The 14549-nt window shown below is 48.5% G+C and overlaps 1 protein-coding gene and 1 pseudogene across 1 annotated transcript; both read left to right on the top strand.

Annotated features, from left to right (window-relative positions):
• Positions 1–3404: 3404 nt before the first annotated feature.
• Positions 3405–3877, top strand: LOC129512904 (40S ribosomal protein S24-like; annotated as a pseudogene).
• A 4102-nt stretch (positions 3878–7979) lies between these two features.
• Positions 7980–14192, top strand: PTCRA (pre T cell antigen receptor alpha). The gene is made up of 6 exons (XM_055330403.1): positions 7980–8040; positions 11457–11489; positions 11868–12188; positions 13049–13093; positions 13765–14082; positions 14149–14192. The coding sequence occupies exons 1-6, from the start codon at positions 7980–7982 to the stop codon at positions 14190–14192; spliced, it is 822 nt and encodes a 273-aa protein (XP_055186378.1).
• Positions 14193–14549: the final 357 nt, after the last annotated feature.

A 14549-nucleotide genomic window follows, 5' to 3' on the forward strand; every position in this document is an offset into this window, starting at 1 on the left:
GTGACTATCATAAATACATAAAAAATTTAAAAAAAATTGATTAAAGATTTTATTTATTTATTCATGAGAGGCAGAGAGAGAGAGAGAGAGAGAGAGAGAGAGAGAGAGAGGCAGAGATACAGGAGGGAGAAGCAGGCTCCATGCAGGGAGCCCGACGTGGGACTCGACCCGGGGTCTACCAGGATCACGCCCTGGACTGAAGGCGGCGCCGCTAACCGCTGCGCCACCCGGGGGCCCTTGATTTTCTATCTGCGCATATGACCAAAAAAGGGGGAGACAGGGATAATCTGCCGCGTGCAGGCACTCAGATGGGTACTCCTAGAGGCCAACCTTGTAAAAAGACACCTGGAGAGAGACCCGTTAACACATCCTGTAGTGAACTCCCAGCCACACTGCTTGCTGCGAGGGAAACTTCAGCCATGGAACTTCGTTTTTCTGAGTCTCAGTTTCCCCAGCGGTAAACAGGGAAATGAACACCCAATAGGGTGGTTGTGAGGATCCAAAGAGAGGTCTGTAAACAGTCCTTGGCTCCTTGCAGCGGGTCAGCAAACGGCAGGTTTAATCCCAAGTGAGGAGCTCAGAGAAGGATTTCAGCTCTGACATTCCGGGCCGGCGAGTCAGGCCATCCTCCCCGCGCTGGGCAAGGGCGTCTTTAGGATCAGATCAGCAAGACTGGCCTCCGCGGGAGATTCCTGGGGTTCCCGGAAGCAGAGGACCTACGAGAGACACGGGGCACAGAAAGCCTGCAAGCCGGCCTGGGCCGGGAGCTGGGGGGGGCCAGCGACGGGAGCTGGCCGAGCCGAGCCGAGCCGAGCCGAGCCGAGCCGAGCCGCAGCCGCAGCGGGGAGGCGAGGAGGCTGGCCCAGGCCTCTGCTTCCACCCCATCCCTGCGAAGGTCTCAAAACCCCAAGGAGGCCAGAGGGCTCCTTCCCCCGTGTCATGTGGTGACGGAGCCCGGGCCAGCTCCCTCCCAGGCTGGAGGGCGGGAGAGTCGTTAGGGACACCTGCCTCCCCCGCCCCCACCCGGCGGGACCCAGCGCACCTGCGCGCGGGCTGCGCCTGGGAACACGTGGCGCCGCAGGCCTCCAGGCCGCGGGGGAGGCGGTGCGAGCGCGGCCGCAGGGGCCCCTGCCCACGTCCGAGGGTGCGAACCACTGTTAAAGCAGCCCCCCGACGGAAATGGGCTGAGGCTGGCACCAGCGCAAGGAAGGTGGGGAGCCCGCAAGAAGTAAACCCGCCAGCATAAAAGATGCTGACAGAGAAGGTTTCACAAATAATAGTGACAGGAAGGATTATTCAATTAATAATTCTGGGATAATCGATGAGCTCATTGGGGGAAAAATTGAATTTAGATGCGTATCTTCTATCACACACCAAAAGTAATCCCATAGAGTTAAGTGGTGGTGGGGTTGTGGGGATTAAACTCCACACCACAGAAAGAGTAGAATGTATGGGTTGTCTAGAGGGGCGGGGGTGGGACTTTCTAGACTTTTTTTTTTAAGTTTTATTTATTTATTCATGAGAGACACCGAGAGAGGCAGAGACACAGGCAGAGGGAGAAGCAGGCTCCCTGCAGGCGCCCGATGTGGGACTGGGGGGGGGGGGGGATCCCAGAATCCCGCTCTAAGCCAAAGGCAGAGGCTCAACCGCTAAGCCACCCAGGAGTCCCTAGACTTAAAAGGGATGAGGTAATTCCCATTAGGAAAGATGGATGTGAGACCCCTGGGTGACTCAGTGGTTGAACGTCTGCCTTTGGCTCAGGTCGTGAACGCAGCGTCCTGGGATCAAGTCCCACATCAGGCTTCTCCTAAGAAGACTGTGTCTTCTGTCTCTATGTTTCCCATGAATAAATAAATAAAATCTTTTAAAAATACATAAATAAATAAATTAGCATAACAGATGTATTATCAGGGAACCTTAGATGCTCAGTGATGTGAGCTGACAGCCAAGAAAGAATTCTTGAGAATTATGGTACAATTCTCACCACAATTCACCACAATTTGTGGTGATGTCTTTGGTGCAAAAAGGTGGTTTAATTAAAGCACAGGGACAGGACCTTGGGCAGAGGGAGCTGCACCCGGGTCATGAAGAGTGACCCATTATATACTTTCAAGTTGGGAGGGGGTTAGGGAGAGCGAATCTCTAAGGAATTTTGGAAGCAAGGTTTCCAGGACCTTGAGGGGGCTAGTTGTTGTTAGGAAAAGGTCATTTATTACCATCTAATAAAATCTGTCCTGAGACCCTTCAGATGTATATCGGTGGGACGTTTGCTTGAGGGATAATTGCCACCATGTATCTTGGGGTGGTTAGAGATAAAGGAAATTTCTAAAGGAATTTTTATATCTTAAAGTAGGCTTATAGAATCCTGGGGCGGGGGCGGGGTGGGTCAGTTTGGGCTAGGATTGCTTTTGCCCTTAGCAAAGTGTCAATATCATATAAAGGCAGTTGAGCACCTATAGGAATGTCACTCTGCCTGTTTCCAGGACTTGTCAATAGGCTATAGATAGTAAGGAAATTTAATAATTTTTCTTCTGTCTTTGTTTCCCACATCACTCAACACCACTAATCATTAGGGAAATGAAGATCGAAACCACAATGAGATAACACTTCACACTCACTGGGATGGCCACTATTAAAAAAAAAAAAATCACAAGTGTTGGCAGATATAGAGAAACTGGAACCCTTGTACACTGTTGTAGGAATAGAAAGTGGTCCAGATGCTTTGTAAAACAGTTTGACAGTTCCTCAAAAAATTAAAAACAGGGGCGCCTGAGTTAGGCATCTGCTTTCAGCTCAGGTCATGATCCCAGGGCCCTGGGATCAAGCCCCACCTCAGGCTCCTGACTCAGCAGAGAGGCTGTTTCTCTCACTCCCCCATGCTTATGCTCTCTCTCTCTCTGTCTCTCTCTCCTAACTCTCTCTCTAAAATAAATAAATAAAATCTTTTTAAATAATTAAAAACATGAAAAAAACTTGAAAAAAAATTAAAAACAGAGATGCCTGGGTGGCTCAGCAGTTAAGCATCTGCCTTCAGCTCAAGGTGTGATCCTGGGTCCAGGGATGGAGTCCCGCATCTGGCTCCCTGTGAAGCGCCTACTTCTCCCTCTGCCTCTGTCTCTCTCTGCTTCTCTCTGTGTGTCTCTCACGAATAAATAGATTAAATCTTTAAAAAAAATTGAAAACAGTTACCATATGATCTAGCAATTCTACTTCTGGATACATATACAAAAATAATTGAAGCAGGGTCTTGAAGAAATATTTATACACCCATGTTCATAACAGCCTTATCAATAATACTAAAACATGGAAGCAAACATTGAGAAATGTCCATTGAGAGATACTGGCTAAGAAGCAAAATGAGGGGTCTCTTTTCCTCCCCAGCTGCTTGAAGCTCGGCTGCCATCATGAATGACACAGTAACTATCCACCAGGAAGTTCATGACCAACTGACTACTTCAGTGGAAACAGATGGTCATTGATGTTCTTCACCCTGGGAAGGCAACAGTACCTAAGACAGAAATTCGGGAAAAACTAGCCAAAATGTACAAGACCACACCAGATGTCATATTTGTATTTAGATTCAGAACCCATTCTGGTGGTGGCAAGACAACTGGCTTTGGCATGATTTATGATTCCTTGGATTACACAAAGAAAAATGAACCCAAACATAGACTTGCAAGACACGGCCTATATGAGAAAAAAAAGATGTCAGGAAAACAGCACAAGGAATGCAAAAACAGAATGAAGAAAGTCAGGGGGACTGCAAAAGCCAATATTGGTGCTGGCAAAAAAGTGAGCTGGAGATTGGACAACAGAAGGAGTAAAGATTCTGCAGTGGCTTTATCTGTGGTGATTGTGCAAGATTTTTCATGAGAGGATTAATAAACTAAGAATGTTAAAAAAAAAAGCAAAATGTAGTATATACATACAATGGAATATTCAACTCTAAAAAGGACAGAAATTCTAACACCACAACATAATTGATGACATTATGCTAAGTGAAATAAACTAGGCACAAAAAGACAAATTCTGTATGTTTCTCTCATAAAGACAGCAAACAGAATGGTGGTTGCCACAGGCTGGGGGGTGGAGACAGAATGGAGAGTTAGTGTCTAATGGGGACAGAGTTTCAGTTTTGCAAGATGAAAATAATTCTAGAGATGGATGGTGGTGATGTTCACACAACAATGTGAATGCACTTACTACCACCAAGCTGTACACTTAAAAATGGTTCGGATGGTAAAGTTTATATTAAGTGTACTTTACCACAAATGAAAAAAAAAGGTGGGGGGCACCCGATGGCTCAGTCAGTTAAGCGTCTGCCTTTGGCCTGGTTATGATCCTGAGATGCTGGGATGGAGCTCCACATCGGGCTCCCTGACCCAAGGGGTACCTGTTTCTCTCTCTCCCTCTGTCCCTCCACTCTGCTCCTGCTGTCTCTCAAATTAAAAACAAAACAAAACAAAACAAAAAAAAACCCTTAATATTTGGTCTGCTTTCAGGCACCGGGGTGGCTCTCCCTCTTGCTCTACGTGTGCACTCTCTATGTCAAATAAATAAAATCATTTTTTTAAAGATTTAATTATTTATTTATTCATGAGAGACACAAAGAGAGAGAGAGAGGCAGAGATACCGACAGAGGGAGAAGCAGGGCCCCCGCAGGGATCTCGATGTGGGACTTGATCGTGGGACTTGATCCCAGATCCCAGGATCATGCCCCAAGCTGAAGGCAGATGCTCAACCGCTGAGCCACCCAGGCGTATTAAATAAAATCATTTTTAAAACAAGATTTAGGGGATCTCTGGGTGGCGCAGCGGTTTGGCGCCTGCCTTTGGCCCAGGGTGCGATCCTGGAGACCCGGGATCGAATCCCACGTCGGGCTCCCGGTGCATGGAGCCTGCTTCTCCCTCTGCCTCTCTCTCTCTCTCTGTGACTATCATAAATAAATAAATAATAATAAAAAAAAAAACAAGATTTGGGGGCAGCCCTGGTGGCTTAGAGGTTTAGCGACGCCTTTAGCCGAGGGCCTGATCCTGCCCAGGATCGAGCCCCACACCGGCTTCCCCCTCTGCCTGTGTCTCTGCCTCTCTCTCTATGTCTCTCATGAATAAATAAATAAAGTCTTTAAAAAAAAACAAAACAAGATTTGTGTCCTGTTTATTTGAACTCTGTTGTATGTAACAGAATATATATATATATACACATGTATATTCATATATATAGAGAGAAAAAGAACATTGACTTACTTTTTTTTTATAATTTTTTTATGATAGTCACACACAGAGAGAGAGAGGCAGAGACACAAGCAGAGGGAGAAGCAAGCTCCATGCACCGGGAGCCCGACGTGGGACTTGATCCCAGGTCTCCAGGATCGCGCCCTGGGCCAAAGGCAGGCGCCAAACCGCTGCGCCACCCAGGGATCCCTGACTTACTTCTTATGTAAAAGATTGGCACTAAGCCTCTCACGGATTATCTTGTCTAAATATCACAGGATTCCTTTGAAGTATTATTACTCCCATTGTACAGATGAGGAAAGTCAGGATTAGGGAAGTAAATGATTTGGGAGAAAATCACACAACTACTGAATGATGAATGGAAAGCCAGGTGTTCTGGCTTTACAGTCCCCACTCTGAACCAAACTGTCCTATATCCCATGTCATTAAACATTCTCTGAAAACATGATTTTAAAGATTTTATTTATTTGAGAGAGAAAACGAGAGACAGAGCAAGAGCAGAGGGAGAGGGAGGGGGAGGGGGAGGGGCAGAGCTAGAGGGAGAAGCAGGCTCCCCACTGAGCAGGGAGCCCAAAGGGCTCCATCCCAGGACCCCATGATCATGACCTGAGCCAAAGGCAGGTGCTTAACCTGCCTAAGCCACCCAGGTGCCCCTGAAAACATGATTTTAAAAGGTGCTTCATAAGATTCACTAATATAGTTAAATATGAATTCCTTTAGTCCTTCCCCCAGCATTGTTTCTCTTGCTTTTGGAATATAATACTTCAAAGAACATTTTTGTGCATAAATCTTTGTCTCATTTCATTAGGGCATATACCTAGATGTGAAGTTTCAGGGTCAAAATGACAGCCATTTAGCTAACTAAACTAAAATTTAGTTTTAGTGTCACTGAAAGTGGCATTTATAAAGACGTTGGTTTTGGAGCGTTTTTTTGTTTGTTTGTTTCTTTTCTAAGAGTTCATTTTAAGTAATCTCTACACCCAATATGGGGCTTGAACTTATACCCCAGGATCAGGATCTCATGGTCTACAAACTGAGCCAGCCAGATGCCCCTAAAGAGTATGTATATATGTATGTATGTATGTATGTATGTATGTATTTTTTTAAGATGTTATTTTTTTAAACAAATAATTCAGGGTTTTTTTTAAAGACTTTTTAAAAAATTTATTCATGAGGGGATCCCTGGGTGGCGCAGCGGTTTGGCGCCTGCCTTTGGCCCAGGGCGTGATCCTGGAGACCTGGGATCGAATCCCACGTCGGGCTCCCGGTGCATGGAGCCTGCTTCTCCCTCTGCCTGTGTCTCTGCCTCTCTCTCTCTCTCTGTATGACTATCGTAAATAAAAAATAAATAAATAAATAAAAATAAATAAATAAACAATTTATTCATGAGAGACACAGAGATAGAGAAGCAGAGACATAGGCAGAGGGAGAGAAGCAGGCTCCATGCAGGGAAATCCCAGGACTCCAGGATCATGACCTGGGCCAAATGCAGACGCTCAACCACTGAGCCACCCACGCATCCTTTTTTTTTTTAAAGCGTTTATTTTTATTTTTAATTTATTTATTCAGGAGAAACACAGAGACAGAGAGAGAGGCAGAGACAGAAGCAGGCTCCGTGCAGGGAGCCCAGCGTGGGACTCGATCCGGGTCTCCAGGACCACACCCTGGGCGGAAGGCGGCGCTAAACCGCTGAGCCACCCGGGCTGCCCAAGATTTTATTTTTAAAAGGGAGTCAGGGACACCTGGGTGACTCAGCGGTTAAGCATTTGCCTTCAGCTCAGGTCATGATCCCAGGGTCCTAGGATCCAGTTCCGGATTGGACCCCCCACAGGGAGCCTGTGTCTTGTAAATAAATAAAATCTTTTGAAAATAAAAAATAAAATGGGTTCAAGGAAAGGGGAAGGGAATACATGGGAAATCTCCGAAACATCCCCTAAATTTTGATGTAAACCTGAAACTGCTCTAAGAAATAAATTCTATTTTTTGGGCCGCCCAGGTGGCTCAGCGGTTTAGCCGCCTTCAGCCCAGGGCGTGATCCTGGAGACGCAGGATAGAGTCCCGCGTCAAGCTCCCTGCGTGGAGCCTGCTTCTCCCTCTGCCTGTGTCTCTGCCTCTGTGTCTCTCATGAATAAATAAATAAAATTTAAAAAATAAATAAATTCTATTTTTAAATGTGGGTGTGTGCGGGTGGGTGGGTGAGGTGCTGTAACAACATGGAAAGAAGCATGTTGGGCTTCTTGGCTACAGTAAGGCCCCCCATCAGGAAATAGGTCAAGCCCTGACCGCCCCGCCCCCGACTCTCCACCCCTGCCGCTGTGCGGCCTGGAGCAGGTCACTCAATCTCTCTCAGCCTCAGTGGCTTCACCTGTGAAATGGAGCTCACAGCAGCTGGGTGGTGGAAGGACAGGCTGAATGTAAATCCTTAAATACTGCCTGGGGCTCTGCATCCCGTAGATGCCAGAGCCAGTGACTGGGAAAAGGTTTTGCAGACCGCAAAGTGCTCTTCAGATAGGAGGGAGTAAGGGGTGGGAGTGGCACCTTGGCTTCACTGGCCCCTGGGAGAGGACTGGGCTTAGGGGGCCCGGGTGCAGGTGGGGGAGGCTCCTCACCAGGAGGAAACCACTTGGTGGCCGAGCAGCTGAGGAGCATCTGGGCCTGCGGCCTGGGAGGCAGTCTTGCGGGTGCCTCCTCTCACAGCCCACAGCTCAGGTCTGCAGCTGGGTCCTGCCTCCTCTCAGGAGGGCCATGGCCAGGACTTGGCTGCTGCTGCTTCTCCCGGCCCTCGGGTGTCCAGCCCTGCCCACGGGTGAGTCCCCTCCCGGCATCCCTCTCGGTGCCCCATTAGCTTGCCTGAGCCTGCTCCCTAGCTCCGGTCCTCATGGGGTGGGATACGAGAAGGCATGACAGGGCTGTTTGGGGGCCCTGGAGAGGAGGGTCTTACCATAAACCCACCATTCCCTTCCCCACTGTGTTCTGCCTTCCAGCTATCTCACTCGGGGGCCTTGAGTCTTGCTCCCTGGAGTCTGCAGTGTGGCAGTCACATTTTGGAGGTGCAGAGAATCCAGAGCAAACTCACCAGGCATCCAGGGAGGGTGGAGATGGGGTAGCCAGGGCTGGGACGTGGAGAGAGAGAGAGAGAGAGAGAGAGAGAGAAGCAGGTTCCATGCAGGGAGCCCGACGTAGGACTCTATCCCAGGTCTACCGGGATCACGCCCCAGGCCAAAGGCAGGTGCCAAACCGCTGAGCCACCCGGGCTGCCCAGGACTTGTGTTTAAAGGAAAGAATTCCAGCTTAATCGAGAAGCATGTGCATGTTTGCATGTATGTGGTGGGGAAAGGTCATCTTCTTGATCTAAAGCTGGCCCCCAGGGGCATGTGGTTGGCTCAGTTCAGCATCTGCCTTTGGCTCAGGTCATGATCCTAGGATGGAGCTTTCCTTTAGGCTCTCTGCTCAGTGGGGAGCCTGCTTCTCCCTCTTCCTGCCACTCCCTCTGCTTGTGCTCTGTCAAACAAATCTTTAAAAATAAATAAAAATAAAGCTGGCCCCCAGCATTTCCACAAGCTCTCCCTTGCTAGGGAGATAAATCATATCCATGTGGAACAAAGAAAGCCCATGGCAGGAGGTCTGAGCTCTGAGAAGGAAGCAGCCAGGGTGAGGAGGAGCAATCCTGGGCAGCTTCATGGAGGAGGTATATGCTAACCTCAACCTGGGGAGTAACTATCTGTACAACTGAAGAGGCTCAGGAGGTCGAGGGTCCTGGAGCTCACTCTCAGCTTTCTCGAGTTCCTTTGTTTCCCATATCTTATTAATATTACTATTGATAATAATACTAGGGACGCCTGGGTGGCTCAGTGGTTGAGCGTCTGCTTTTGGCTCAGGGCATGATCCTGGAGTCCTGGGATCGAGTCTCACACATCTGGCTCCCTGCATGGAGCCTGCTTCTCTCTCTACCTGTGTCTCTGCCCTTCTCTTTCTGCATCTCCCATGAATAAATAAATAAAATCTTTTTTTAAAAAAAGATGATAATACTAAACTTTTCTGCCAAGGTGTTTGACATTCATGATATTTAGTCTTCACAACAATTTTACTGGGCTGGTGTCATTAACCTCATTATATTGACGTAGCAATTGAGAATCAGTAAAGTGAGCAGACAAGTCAGGAGTCAAACCAACTCTGTTTGAGGCCATGTCCCAGGCTTGATCCATTGTGTCATTGTAGCAAACTCTTAGTCATCCTTCCAAGTGGGGTGTTCTGTGGGAATGAGGGTCAAAGAGACCTGAGTTCAAATCCTGAGTTGGGTACTTACCATCCACATGCTTTTAGGTCTGTTCTTTGACCTTTAAGAAACCTTCCTGAGCACCACCCCCCAACTCTGACCTCCCCACAATATTCTCTGGTGTCCTTTCCTGCACCCTGGGGTATTTCTTTTCTTTTTAATTTTATTTATTTATTTGAGAGAGAGAGAGCACAAGCAGGGAGAGTGGCAGGCAGAGGGAGAGAGAGAAGCAAACTCCCGCTAAGCAGGGAGCCTGATGTGGGGACTGGACCCCAGGACCCTGGGATCATGACCTGAGCAGAAGGCAGATGCTTAACCCACTGAGTCACCCAGGTGTCCCCTTGGGGTATTTCTTTAACCTGGCTGCATTTAACTCAAGGTTTAACTATGGATTTTCTTTTTTTAATATTTTGTTTATTTATTTGAAAGAATGGGGGGAGGGTCAGAGGGAGAAGGAGAGAGAATCTCAGGTGAATTCCAGGATCAGCGCAGAGCCATTCTGGGGCTCGATCTCATGACCTGAGCTGAAACTGAGTAGGACACTTAACCACCTATGCCACCAGGGCAACCCTGTCTGTGGGTTTTAATCTTTGAGATTTTATTATTATTTAAAAAATATCCAACTAGGATGGGGTAACTAGGTGACAAGCACTGAGGAGGACACTTGATGGGATAAGCACTGAGTGTTATACTATATGTTGGCAACTGAATTTAAATTTTTAAAAAATGTAAAAAATAGGGACACCTGGGTGGCTCAGCGGTTGGGCATCTGCCTTTGGCTTGGGGCGTGATCCCAGGATCCAGGATGAGTCCAACATTGGGCTCCCTGAGGGGAGTCTGCTTCTCCCTCTGCCTATGTCTCTGCCTCTCTCTCTCTCTCTCTCTCTGTCTCTCTCTCTCTCTGTCTCTGATGAATAAATAAATAAATCTTTTTTAAAAAAGTAAAATAAATAAAATTTTAGAAAATTTAAAAAAATAAATTAAAAACATAAAAAAAAAACCCCAACTATTCAAGAGTAACATTTTGGTCATTATATATTTTGTCATCTTTACTGAAAAGAATAAGCCTGTGGAAAATCAGGACTATTCTGGAAAATACAGGACAGATGTTTGTGGTACCCATATGATTTTTTATTTTTTAACTATGAGGGGCACCTGGGTGGCTTAGTCTGTTGGGCATCTGCCTTCTGCTCAGGTCATGATCCCCAGGCCCTCGGATCAAGCCCCACATTGGGCTCCTTGATCAGTGGGGAGTCTGCTTCTCTCTCTCCCTCCTGCTCCATGCTCTCTCTCAAATAAATAAAATATTTAAAATAATAACATTTTTAAGCTATTAAATAATACAGACATATACTTGAAATGAGTGAATTGTATAGTATATAAGTTATATCTGAACAAAGCTCTTTTTAAAATACTTTAGGGGTGTCTGGCTGGCCTAGTTAGTACAGCATGGGACTCTTGGTCTCCAGGTTGTGAACTGGAGCCCCACACTGAGTGTAGAGATTACTTTCTTAAAAAAATGTTTTTTTAAAGATTTTATTTATTTATTTATTTATTTATTTATTTATTTATTTATTTGACAGAGAGAGAGAAACAGCACAAGTAGGGGAGCAGCAGAGAGAGAGGGAGAAGCAGACTCCCCACTGAGAAGGGAGCCCGTTGCCAACTGGGGCTGGGATCATGACCTGAGAGCTGAAGGCAGACACTTAAACAACTGAACCACCCAGGTGCCCCAAAAATAAAATCTTAAAAAAAAAAAAAACTACTACAGACCTTACAGAAAAGAACTAACAATGTAATAAACCCCTATGGATATTCCACTCAGATTAACAAATGGTTTAAATTGTGCCATATTTGCATCAGAAAGAAGAAACAAAAAGTTACAGATACATTCGAAGCCCTCTTTGATCTCATTCCAGATCTTATTTCCTTCCCTTCCTCCCCAGCGGTAACCACCCTCCTGAGGCTGGCACAACAAGGTATTATAAGAATTTGTTTATGCGTTTGTGATCTTTCCCATGGGACTGAGTTCCTTGAGGGTGGGGCAATGTCTTCATCAGTATTTTATCCCCAGTTCCTGACACAGATAGGTTCAGATATAATAGATAAGTAAGGGAAGGATGGATGCATGGAAGCATGGACAGACATACAGATGGAAGGTAAAAAGAACAGATGTAGGAAAGATGGTTGATGGGGGAAGGGTAGATGGATCAATGGGCAAATACAAGGAGAGAGGGATGGATGAGTGGGTGGAAGGATAGATAGATGGATGCTGGAAGCAAACCTAGACAGAAAGACTATTATGAGACGCTGTCCCAGACAGACCTAGCCCCCCACAGGTGCATGCTCTCTTCCAGGTGTGGGCGGCACACCCTTCCCTTCTCTGGCCCCACCAATCACGCTGCTGGTGGACGGGAAGCAGCAGACGCTGGTGATCTGTCTGGTCCTCGATGTTGCACCCCCTGGTCTTGAGAGCCCCATCTGGTTTTCAGCTGGCAATGGCAGCTCACTGGATGCCTTCACCTACGGCCCTTCCCCAGAGGCTGACGGCACCTGGACTAGCTTGGCTCAGCTCTCTCTGCCCTCCGAGGAGCTGGCAGCCTGGGAAAACTTGGTCTGCCACACTGGGCCTGAGGCTGGAGACCAGAGCCAGAGCACACAGCCCCTACAGCTGTCAGGTGGGGATGGAGCCTGGGCCCCTCTGGATGCTCCCTGCCCCTCCCACATGCTCTGGAAACAGGATACGGTGGGAGACAGGGGTAGGCTCTCATGGGGGCATGGAGGGGATGCCAACCATCTGAATGAGGTGATGGGCAGGCTCAGAGCAGGGTGGCCTCGGGGCCCAAAGTCCTGGATTTGCAACTCCTTCAAATATCCAGACTTCAAATCCAGGCTCTGATGCATGACTTCCAAGAGGTAAAAATACCTCCTCCTATTACCTAGGGTTGATATCTATGTTTATGTACCTTAGGTTATTTTCTCTATCACTCCATGTATGACACCCTACCTAGAAGAACCAAACAATAATCAAATAACAAAATGCTATCTTCTTATTGTTTACTCTGTGCCAGGCACTGTTCTAAGCACTGTACATTCATAAAGTAGGTCATACCATTTCCCCAATTTTACAGGCACAGAGATGTTAAGGGACATGTCCAAAGCCAACTCTGATTATTACTAGATGAATTACCTCCTCTTTTTGGATTATGGTAGTTTTGTCATCTTCCAAATGGGAATGTTTGTTGAACAGATGCCCTGCCTTTCAAGGAAGGCTGCTAAGAAAATCAAGCCCTCGTCTAAAAGTGCTGAGGCACCTCAGCCTCCCTGGGGCACAGAACAGTGGACAGTGGGGAGGAAGAAAGATCTGAGTCCCTGAGAGAAATTGTAGCAAATGGGCTCAGGTTTCCTGCTGCTGGTTCATTTGTCCACTTATGCAACTTGCCATGAACAGCTGCTGTATGTCAGGGCTGGGGCACAGAGCTTGGGTGGAGGGCAGAGCCCATCCCAAAAGACTTTTTCTCTTCTCCTTGGTGGCCAGGAGGGGCTTCCTCAGCCAGGACTTGCCTCTGGGAGCGTCTCACGGGTGAGTACTGGGGACCAGGATCTTGAGCCCTGTTTGGGTCTAGCCTGATAGTCCCACTCTTTGGGAGGGGGGGTGGGGGTAGGGTTGGGTTGGTGGCTGGGTGTTGGTGGGTGTTCCCTGAAGAGGCTGCCTTGCTGGGTTGGGGCACTGGCAAGCCTGTGCTTCAGTCTCCCCATGGGGAAATGGTAGTGGATCCTCCCACCCCAAACTAATTTCTGGACACCAGCTGAAAAGTGTAGGTGGCAGCTAACAGAAGGCCCCATGAAGCTTTCCTGGGGCAGCCCAGATGGGTGGTCTCAGCATCAGAGCCTGCGGAGACTGAGTGGTAGACAGTCCCAACACCCACCAGACAAAGAAAGTCCTGAGTCGGGTTCTGCTTCCTCACCACCCAAAGAACTTGGGGCTGGTTACTCTCCTCTGCGTCAGATGCTAATCCCTGCTTGACCTACATCGCCCTGGTTTGGGGGGAATAAAATAAAATGAAGACTAGGAAGGTGTGTGTTATTATTAACGGTTAGAGCTGAGGCTAGACGCCAGGGAGGACTTCCCGGGGCTTCGGGGATGGTGGCAGGGAGGAGGAATGGCGGGGAGGGGGAGGCGGGAGGACAAGACCCCTCCTCCTGGGAGAACCTTCTCCAGGCCCCTAACCGCTCATCAGTCTCTCTCCGCAGGGACTCGGGGCCAGACGCTGCGGCTTGGGGCGCTGCGCCTACTGCTCTTCAAGCTGCTACTGTTGGACGTGCTCCTGACCTGCAGCCGCCTCCGCGGCCTGCCCTCCGCGCGGGGGGGACCCCGGGCTCCCCGCGCCCCAGTGGGCCGGCAGGTGCACCGCTGTCTCCCGCAGCCTCCGCCCGCGGGCGCGCCCTCAGCCCCTGCCGCCTGCACTGGCCGCAGTTGGGGGCGCACCGCAGCCCCGCCGGCCCGGAGCCCCGGAGCCCAGGCTGGGAGGAGGGGAGGCTCTCTACCCACCGAGCTTGGGCCTGGTGCTCGTGAGCCACCCTGTATTCCTTCCTTAAGCCTTGCAGTATTTGTCTGTGACCTGCCTCCTCCTGCAGTTGGAAGTTTCTGGGGCTGGGCTCTGTCTCCCGCCTCCAATTGAGGGCTTCTGAGGGAGGAGGGTGGTGGTCCACAGGTACTGGGACATTTGAGGACCAGGGAACTGAGACTAATTAAAGGAGAACTTAAATGACACACATGAAATATTTGAATTCATGTCTGCCCTGGGAGGAGGAAATTTGGCAGATTTTGAAAAAGCCATCTGGGAAATCTCCCTTGAGGAAGAGGGCTTCCGGAGGGTGAGACTCTAGGAACTGCAGAGTGATGCCGCGCTTAGGGAGGACACTGTCCTACTTCTGTCTCCTCCCGTAGCCGGGCATGGGAAGACACCCCCACTCCCACCCCCCATTTCTCACCCTCACCCAGCCTCTGGGAGAGGTCAGGGCGAGGAGCCCAGGAA

This window comes from Nyctereutes procyonoides, unplaced genomic scaffold, assembly GCF_905146905.1.
Source record: "Nyctereutes procyonoides isolate TBG_1078 unplaced genomic scaffold, NYPRO_anot_genome, whole genome shotgun sequence".
In the NCBI taxonomy this organism is placed as follows: domain Eukaryota; kingdom Metazoa; phylum Chordata; class Mammalia; order Carnivora; family Canidae; genus Nyctereutes; species Nyctereutes procyonoides.